General features: G+C 38.8%; 1 protein-coding gene across 1 annotated transcript; it reads left to right on the forward strand.

The window, feature by feature from the left end:
* The first annotated feature begins 6,343 nt into the window (after positions 1-6,343).
* Positions 6,344-8,917, forward strand: LOC108669438 (lysozyme c-1-like). The gene is made up of 6 exons (XM_047880973.1): positions 6,344-6,661; positions 7,466-7,601; positions 7,746-7,833; positions 7,995-8,001; positions 8,137-8,245; positions 8,512-8,917. The coding sequence occupies exons 2-6, from the start codon at positions 7,466-7,468 to the stop codon at positions 8,658-8,660; spliced, it is 489 nt and encodes a 162-aa protein (XP_047736929.1). The 5' UTR covers positions 6,344-6,661; the 3' UTR covers positions 8,661-8,917.
* The last annotated feature ends 622 nt before the right edge of the window (positions 8,918-9,539 follow it).

Raw genomic sequence — 9,539 nt, forward strand, 5'->3', positions numbered from 1 at the left:
TTAGGCACCACTGAACGTTGCATCGAATCATCACTTCATACCCTGACTTTAGCTCGAACTGTAACTTGCGGACAACGGACTATGACCAATTCCGCCCAGGTGGCCTGTGGAACTGCGTGCATCCAGCCTGGGCACCACCAGACCGTCACTTTTAGCTCACAGCATTGGGGTTAGGTTTCAGAAAGCATAAATCTGTTCCAAAATCTATCGTCCTTCGACGAGCGACTTATACAGCTTCGCTAAATTACGTAACTTTTAGCTCACAGCATCTGAGGTTAGGTTTCAGATAGCATAGTTCTGTTCCAAAATTTATCGTCGTACGACGCGTGGCCGTTCGACCGTAGGCTGATTCGACACACGGGACAGATACGGACGGCTCCGGCGCGCTCCGTCCGGGTGGTGTAAAATTTTTTTTCGCGTATTGGCAGACGACGCTGGGCCATTCGACGTCAGGCTTATTTTCCTGTGGGCTGATTGGTCTAATTCAATGGATGTGATCTGTCTGGTGGCATGCGGCTGATAATGTTACAGTCAAGAAGTGTTTTAGGCTACGTTCTTCAGGGAAGGGATCATGATAGTCCATTCGAAGCAAGGCAGTGGTGGTCTCCGACAGGCATCCCTTCAAATTATGGGGTGTTTAGGGAAATGGGTTTGCTAGAATGCTAGTCCACTTTCTGTATAGAGGCTGGTGGTGGGGGACGTTCTGAATGCTCCAGTGCTTATCCTGATGGCAGCGTTGAGGACTGAGTCGAGTAAAGCTAGTATGGTGTTTTCCTGGCATATTGGTTAATGGTGCATCCTTATCCCAACTGTCTCTTAAGTATGGTTATTGAAAGGCAAAGCAGGGTTAGGTGGCAGCTGATTCCGAGATCCCAACAATTTTTATCGTATTTTAATATATAAAAATGATAAATTTAACAAGAAAAACGAGAAGCCTCCAATGCTACTGACCGGGAGTATTTAGCTTCAGAGCATCTCAACAGAAAACTAAGCTTTACTGCTTGGACAAGACTCGTAAGTCGCAACCATAAAGTTTCTGACCACACGCCAACCTTCAACGTTTCCGACCGCACGCCAGACTTTAACGTATCTGACCAGACCACACGTACAACTTCCGACGTATATCTGACCACACGCCAACCTTCAACGTATCTGACTACTTGCACAACCAAACCAACTTCACTTGAAATCAGCTACCATCTTTTGATGTTTTTAAGACGTCGTTGTGAACAAAGCATCTCATTAAGAAAACTCTTCAAATGATCTTATCAGATGCGCATTTCATTAACATTATTTATAAAACCTCATGACTGATCGACTGTTGTCATTTTGTTAGCTTGCTGCACCTGGACCAACACGACTGAGTTAGCTTGCTGCCCTTAGACCAACACGACTGAGCTAGCTTGCTGCACTTGGACCAACACGTCTGAGTTAGCTTGCTGCACCTGGACCAACACGCCTGAGTTAGCTTCCTGCACCTGGACCAACACGTCAGAAACTCGTATAATATGAACGTTGCTCTGCGAGGGCACAACTGTGCACATCAGTCCTTTTGCTCCACTTATATCCCCAGTCCTTTTGCTCCACTGATATCACCAGTCCTTTTGCTCCATTTATATCACCAGTCCTTTTGCTCCACTTATATCCCCAGTCCTTTTAATAATAATAATAGCGGTTTCAGCGTTATTAAGCCGTAGGCCTGTCGCCGATTCTTAACATCGCAGAACATTCGCAGCATTTTGCGGTCTCGAACTCGCAACGCACTGCTACAATTCTGCTGTGCTTAACCGCCCGGCCTCCTCGCCGATTCTGACCAGAAACTGGCGCACAGAGCTGGGATCGAACCCGCGCCTCTCTGCGCCAATCATGGACCAACATGTCTGAGTTAGCTTGCTGCACCTGGACCAACATGTCTGAGTTAGCTTGCTGCACCTGGACCAACACGTCAGAAGCTCGTATAATATGAACGTTGCTCTGCGAGGGCACAACTGAGCACATCAGTCATTTTGCTCAACTTATATCCCCAGTCCATTTGCTCCACTGATATCGCCAGTCCTTTTGCTCCACTTATATCACCGGTCCTTTTGCTCCACTGATATCAACAGGCCTTTTGCTCCATTTATATCCCCAGTCCTTTTGCTCCACTGATATCGCCAGTCCTTTTGCTCCATTTATATCACCAGTCCTTTTGCTACACTTATATCCCCAGTCCATTTGCTCCACTTATATCACCAGTCCTTTTGCTCCACTTATATCACCGGTCCTTTTGCTCCACTTATATCCCCAGTTCTTTTGCTCCACTTATATCACCGGTTCTTTTGCTCCACTTATATCCCCAGTCCTTTTGCTTCACTTATATCCCCAGTCCATTTGCTTCACTTATATCCCCAGTCCATTTGCTCCATTTATATCCCCAGTCCTTTTGCTCCACTTATATCACCAATTCATTTGCTCCACTTATATCACCGGTCCTTTTGCTCCACTTATATCCCCAATCCTTTTGCTTCACTTATATCCCCAGTCCATTTGCTCCACTTATATCACCAGTCCTTTTGCTACACTTATATCCCCAGTCCTTTTGCTCCACTTATATCCCCAATCTTATTGGTCCACTTATATCTGTCCGGGCGTAGTTTGTGGACACAAATCCTCATGTGTTTACAAGCAGACCTAGTTAGACGCCGAGTCGACAGCTAATACAAAATGTCGCACAATTACTGTCTCGGAATGTACCTATGTCGCAGAATCTACCTATTTGCTAATAGTGCAACACAAAAAACATGAACGCTATTCTGCGACATGCGAATTAACGAAAACCTCGTTAGATTAGGGTTAGAGTTAGGGTTAGAGGTGTAATAAATATTTTTTACAATTTTTTACGATTTTACTTAGGTTGTGTCCAGCCAGGAAAGGTTCTTTGACCTTAAATAACTAATTGAAAAACGTCAACTGATCATTGTCGCAGTCTTTCCAATATTTATATATATTATGCTGGGGTTCAAAAATTCTTTCAGTGAATTTGCTGGCTTATATTGTTCAGTTGATAGCATATTGCCTATGATTGCTAATGACTGATGGTTTTATTATTCATCAATGTAAAATCCAACCTCATTTTATTGAACGTTTTAGAAAGACATTCTTGCAGAATTTGATGCCGATCAGCAATATTTTGATTGTTTCAAATTCTGAAGACGCATAAGTTTAGAAACTCTTCATGCTACAACTTTTTTCGTGTTCAACATCGTTACTGAAAACGTATACTAAAATGATCATAGTTAGAGTAGAGAACCTAATTAAAAACTGTTCGATAATAAAGTATGCCATTTGCGTTCAAAACTTTCTGGGAGTTCAGTCTCTCCATGTGTATAATAATTCGTACAATAGATAATAAATCGTCTTTTCTGCAGCCAACCCTCGTATATTGCTTCATTTTAAAATCCTAAAGATTCTCAGCGATGAGCTGAATGCACATGGAGAAACGCAACTCAAAGGAAATTATGACACAAATGTCATACTTTTTAATCAAACATAACGATGGATACTATACACAATTGTTTCAAATCTATCAAAATTTCTAGCTAAATAATTACACCGAATTTGTGTCTTTCAATTTTTGTAACAGTACAACTATTTTTAAAACAAATAAAACTTTATCTATAATCATGCATTATAAGTTGTCTACAAAAAGTATTACGTGGCGAGTAGAAGACACATTCGATTTTTAGAGGACTATATTTGTACAAAGTTTAGTTGAGACAAAACACTAGTTCCATCGCTTTCATTATTCCCAGTCAGAAAAGAGCGTGAGGCTCAAAGTCACTGGAATGTACAAGTGTGCTTGCTTGATCAGATAATTTCGGCAGCCTCGGTCCTGAGGTCAGAGGCTCGCACTTGTGTCAGATAATTAATCACTTTACACGAATTTATCACGTGCAGCAGCAGTTCTAATTTAACAGAAATTATTTCCTTAAAAATTGCTATTCCGCCGGAAGCTTCAATGTTCATCTAGTTTTGATCACTGACAGGATACGTGCTAAAAAGATTTAATCGTTGTTCTTATATTAACGTGAATAAATGGTAATTCTTCACAATTATAATATGAGACAGAAAAATCGACTTATACATCATTGTCCATTGATTTATATATATCACGACAATAAAGAAAATACACTATCGCTTGCTATCTCAATTTCTGGATCACTTCATCGTGCAAGAAGCTATCAATAACTCCGTCTTCGGCTGAGAGACAATTGGCGGAGAGATGGGACCACTCCTCGAGGTTGTCGTGTACAGTACCCTTTTCTGCTGGTCGTAGTGCAGTCTCTCGCACAGCTGGCACCAGGAAATGTTAGATGCTGTGTTCGGCTTCATAGGGGAAACTTAGCACTGGTTCACTGTAGGCTTTCCAACGAAAGTATTCGTTGTATGACAAGCGATCTTATTAATGAGTTCAGAGAGCAATAATGTGGTTCACTCAGTTTATACATATGATTTATGAAACTTGCATACTGCACAAGAAAGCGGAGCTTCAGTTAGTTAGTTAGTTTAGTGTCCAAATGTTTACTAGCGCTTCAGCTATTTAGCTATCTCGCACCGAAAGTCATGATAAACAGACATTTCTGACGCAATGTGATCATACTATCCAATGTTATTGAGATAACAGTACAGAACAAAGCTGAACTTGATAACTCGACTGTTAAGGTTAAGAATCGCACATGTGTGATGTTATAATAACTTGATAGATGTTTGAATAATTATGCAGTCCTATTTTAAAAATATTTATTGTATTTACCAAGAAAATTGCGAATTACCTTCATTTGATTTGTGGAACATTGATTATTTACACCGATGTTGGGATGTTAAACCAATTACTAAGTGTATTATTTCACTGATTTGATAATACATGTTGCTATCATTGGTGACCTGTGAACAGGATATTCAAAACGTTTTACATTTGATTTATTAGCCAGTAATTTATCAGAAAACATAAAGTTATTCTCTGAATGTAAGATTTACGAAGCGAATAATACTTAGAGATCATTCAACGGGCAGTATTCTGCTAGAATTCCTCCAAAGCTGAGGTGTTTAGCGTACATGCTTTGCCATTCAAATTGTCGGAATCATTTTCTCTAAGGGAGAGTGGGGATGAGAAAGGAAAGAATCTTGACCATAAAAAATAATTTTAATAATTTCGGATGAATATGTTGAATCTTCAAATTTTAATTTTAACGCTATATGGCGCAGTAGAACGTGGCGTTAAATACCCAAAGATTGTTTTCCAGATTCCAAGTTATAATTTCTTCAAAATTGCGCTGAATATGGACGTGTTATTCCAACAAAAGTTCGTCCATTATTTCTCATGCTGTTATGAGAAGGAATTTCATCAAAATTTGTTATTCAAAATATTTTAAGTTTCAGTTTAATTGAGGTAAAAGATGTGTTTGAGACGAAGGTTTTAAGACAAAGTATTTTCTTGATTTTGTAACCTAAGATCGAGGACGACTTGATCCTAAGCGGGGTCGTGTCAGTAAGCTGCTTGTGGTTATAAATTTTCATGTGTTTACCAGCAATGCAAATTAGATTTGAGTCCATTGTGTCTCCTAGACCTTGCCTCAGGTGTGTCTAAACGATCGTGATGACGAACGTTTGTCTTGGCGAACGTGACGAAGAACGTGTTCATGTATAACGAGGACAAGAGCTGTACGTGTGGGCTGAAGCAGCACGTCTATAAAAGGGTTGGGCACTTTAATAAGGCCTCCAGTAGCTTGCACGACCGCAGCGATGTTAGTTCTCATAGTAGGAGTCTGGCGGTCGAAGGTTTAAGTCGTGTACCTCTGTAATGACACATTCTATCTTAGATAAGTCTTAGATAGAATGTGCCTTACCTATCCGTAGAAATAGTCATCGAAAACCTTTGTGCAAGTTAAACTCATATAATATGTGGGAAATGCTTGCGGGGACCTCATTTTAAACACGCGATCTCGCCAGACTACTAACAAAGAGAATTTTTTGTTTGTGAAAATCGTGTCATGTGCCCTGTAGTGGGGAGCGAATTTTAAATAAATTAATTGTGAAAATATTTAAATTACATTGAAATCTCAACTTAAAATCAAACTGACTAGAAGCTGCTGAGTCAGGATGAAAGAATAGTAGAGAAACGACTAGCCCAAGTGAACATAGAACTTTACATTTCGAACATCAATAAACATTTAAGTCATTTAAAGTCAATTAATACATCAATAAAAGAATTTGTTTATGGTACTATACGATAAACTCAAACTTGTCCTGTGGAAATACAAACTTTCTTTTGACCAGCGCGAGCAATTATTTTTCCTCGGATGCGAGAAGATTTACCAAAACTTATAAGATTCTATCTTGGGAAATCGGTGCAAATTTCATCACAATATCATCTAGATTCAAGTATTAAATGATTGGTGAATAGATGACGGCTATCATTATACCCAAAACACATACCAAGTACCTAAGCAAAATATTGTGTTTTTCTCAGATCGTTTCACCAAAGTCGCCGATTTGACGCGGCCGTTACCAGTCTATTTCATACCTGAAGAAGCCGAATTTATTCATTAACTTTATAGCGAATTTATCAACTTTGTCCTTGACAACTCATTTTCAATCTTACTTGGCAAATTTTGATCTACAGGTAAGGTTGTATGTCTTCAATAATAAATGTAATTAATTAATTAATGTATATGTCTGATTTATTGCACTAATTGAAATGTTGGACTAGGCATCTCGCTAATAAATTTGTAATTGTTAAAATCATCGATGTTTATAGTTTTTCAATAACATTTTTTGTTAATCATTTATACGCATGAAGTTGCTCGACTTACCGGAACATCTTTGAGTATAAATTATTGCGCACTGAAATTGATGCAGGTTGAAATGTTTCCCCGACGTTGTAAGAAGTCCCGAGCATTTGTTCATGATACCATTAATTTGGACTTAATTCAAGGTACAACTTCAGGAATTCAGTAGTTGCTTCAGAGCGTCTGTACCATATTTGTAACTTGTACCTATGAGTATTTGTAAAACGTTCAATGCAAATTGAGTAGTTGTGAGGTAAAAGTTAAATAACAGGTATATTAAATTCTTGTTCGTAAATAAAAATAAATTATGCCACATAGCTGAAGTGACAAATGGCATGAGGGTAACCATACCTTAATCAGGCAACTTGAATAAAATTTTTGAGGAGAGGCCCTATTTTGATTTATAATTGTTTTCAAAACTTTCCAGTCAGAAGCACCTCCCAGCCCGATCTCTTTCAAGGAGTAGAGGCTCTATATAAATGAGCAAATTCATTTAGTTTGGTGAGGTGTGGCGACTGTGGCGCCGCAAAAAGTTACGAAATAATGCTTGAGTTAATGACACTGAAATAATGAACCGTAATTTATAAGATCTTGAGCGAACAGTGATTTCTTCGTTAAAAGTGTATATAATTTTGCAGATGCGTTCCCTCGCCGCCGTTCTCTTGGCTGTGATCAGCCTGAGCGCTTCATGCCACGGCAAAAAATACACGAGGTGCGCGCTTGCCAAGGAGCTGAAATGCGTCTACGGCTTTGCGCAGAACAGCCTCGCCGACTGTGAGTAAATCTCTACGTATTTCGTTTCCATGATAAAACTGAGCATAGTTTCACAAAATTCAGAGTATGGCAGTAGCATTTCCTTGCAATTAGAAATATCCCACTTATAAAACTAATTCCCCACCTTTCCTCTCTGAATAACAGGGGTGTGTTTGGTTCAGCATGAGAGCTCCTTCGATACCGCGGCTTTTCATCAAAACACGGATAGTCATAAAAGTAAAGATTATGGCTTGTAGAAATTATGCATAAAGTTACTTGATTTCTGCTGGTTTCACTGAAAATTTGGGATAACAAGAAAAGGAATTTATCTTTGATCTGATAGTTGGAGACATACCATGAATGTGCAAAATGAATTATATTACAGTCATTTGATCTAAAAATGAATTAAAACAGTGAATCCGTACGTGTCCGAGCGGAACTAACGGAAAGGTCGGAAGGAAATTTTGAGCGGAGTGACGTACAATACGATTAAATTAATGTCAGTGATGAATCCTAGTTTTACTTGTTCGGTTTCGATGAAAACAGTTTTTTTTAGAATCTTGTATGTTCGTCTGGGAGCATAATTTCTTTCTCTGCGCAGATCAACGACTACTATTGGTGTAATTCGGGCACAGGCACCAACGACTGCAACATCAATTGTGATAGTGAGAAATTTTTTTGTATAATTATACATTTAGTTGCTATCTGTTAGTGAATTAAAAATTACGAATGGGCCCAATAAGAAAATCGTTGCTTTACTCAAGTTTTCTAAAACACAAAAGTAAATAAACGACAAATTTTTCTCGTGCAAATACTTCTCATGGAAGCCCATGTTTATTATAATTTATTGAATTGGTTACCACATTCAAAATTGTAACTAACTGATTTTTAATTCGTTTACGTTACTTAGAATATGTTTTTCGAATTTCAGAACTGAAGGACAACAATATTGCGGACGACGTCAAATGCGCCAAGAAAATTTTTGGGCGCCACGGCTTCAACGCCTGGTACGGCTGGAAGAACAACTGTAAAGGCAAGCCCCTGTCCTCCTACACCAGTGGCTGCAGCCTCACCTGCTGAGCGCCGCTGCCTCGTGAGCTGATGGATCTTCCTGCGCGATGATCGGCATTTAATGATTTAGTTCAATTTATTTAACATATTTATTCCATTTATAATTGTGTGCATTCTGCCTCTACAGCGCATGCTCAATGCGCTAACTTCACATTATAACGCTATTTGATCATATTTATTTGCCCTAATATTGACTGATTTATGAATTGCTCTGTAATCTCTATATCATATGTGTTTTTGCATCATAACATAAACCCTTAGTAAAATATGCCTTTTATTGTCCTTGTTATTCCTTATTATTACAAAAAGTTGTAAGTATCTCTTATTAGATAGCAAATTACTTTAAATTTAATTGCCTTTCTACGTTGCATTCTTCTTATTCAATTCTCTACGTTGCTTAAATTTAATTGCCTTTCTTCTATATCACAATGATTCTATCAAGCATGGGTTGAGACCTTAGGTTATCCATCTTGCATTTTTCAAAGTCACATTCACACTTCATTCCCTCGTAGCTTTCAAACCGATATAGTCATAGAAAAACGATTTATTATCAATAACGACGATTTAAACGTAGTTTTCCAGCAATTTTTTAGCATATTCTCCAGCTGTGCGGAATATGACAGCCGATCATTTGAGAATTACAGTGAGCATCGATACAAATGGGACGCCTGACAGTCGTCTGCTGTCGGAGACCACCACTGCTGTGCATCGAATGGACTATTATGATCCCTTTCATCAAGAACGTAGCCTATAAGTATAACACTTTTTGACTGTAACATTATCAGCCGCAAGCCACCAGACAGATCACATTCATTGAATTAGATCAATTATCAATAAGCCCACAGGAAAGTAGCCTGAAGTAGAATAGCCCAGCATGGTCTGCCAATA

The sequence above is a fragment of the Hyalella azteca genome, unplaced genomic scaffold (genome assembly GCF_000764305.2).
Source record: "Hyalella azteca isolate HAZT.00-mixed unplaced genomic scaffold, Hazt_2.0.2 contig6706, whole genome shotgun sequence".
In the NCBI taxonomy this organism is placed as follows: Eukaryota; Metazoa; Arthropoda; class Malacostraca; order Amphipoda; family Hyalellidae; genus Hyalella; species Hyalella azteca.

What these genes read in the sequence shown, in the direction of transcription:
- LOC108669438 (XM_047880973.1), top strand. Translation starts at nt 7,466, where the DNA reads ATGCGTTCCCTCGCCGCCGTTCTCTTGGCTGTGATCAGCCTGAGCGCT. An exon ending in GCAGAACAGCCTCGCCGACT is followed by an intron (nt 7,602 to 7,745) that starts GTGAGTAAATCT and finishes TCTGAATAACAG; the next exon opens with GGGTGTGTTTGGTTCAGCAT. An exon ending in CTGCAACATCAATTGTGATA is followed by an intron (nt 8,246 to 8,511) that starts GTGAGAAATTTT and finishes TTCGAATTTCAG; the next exon opens with AACTGAAGGACAACAATATT.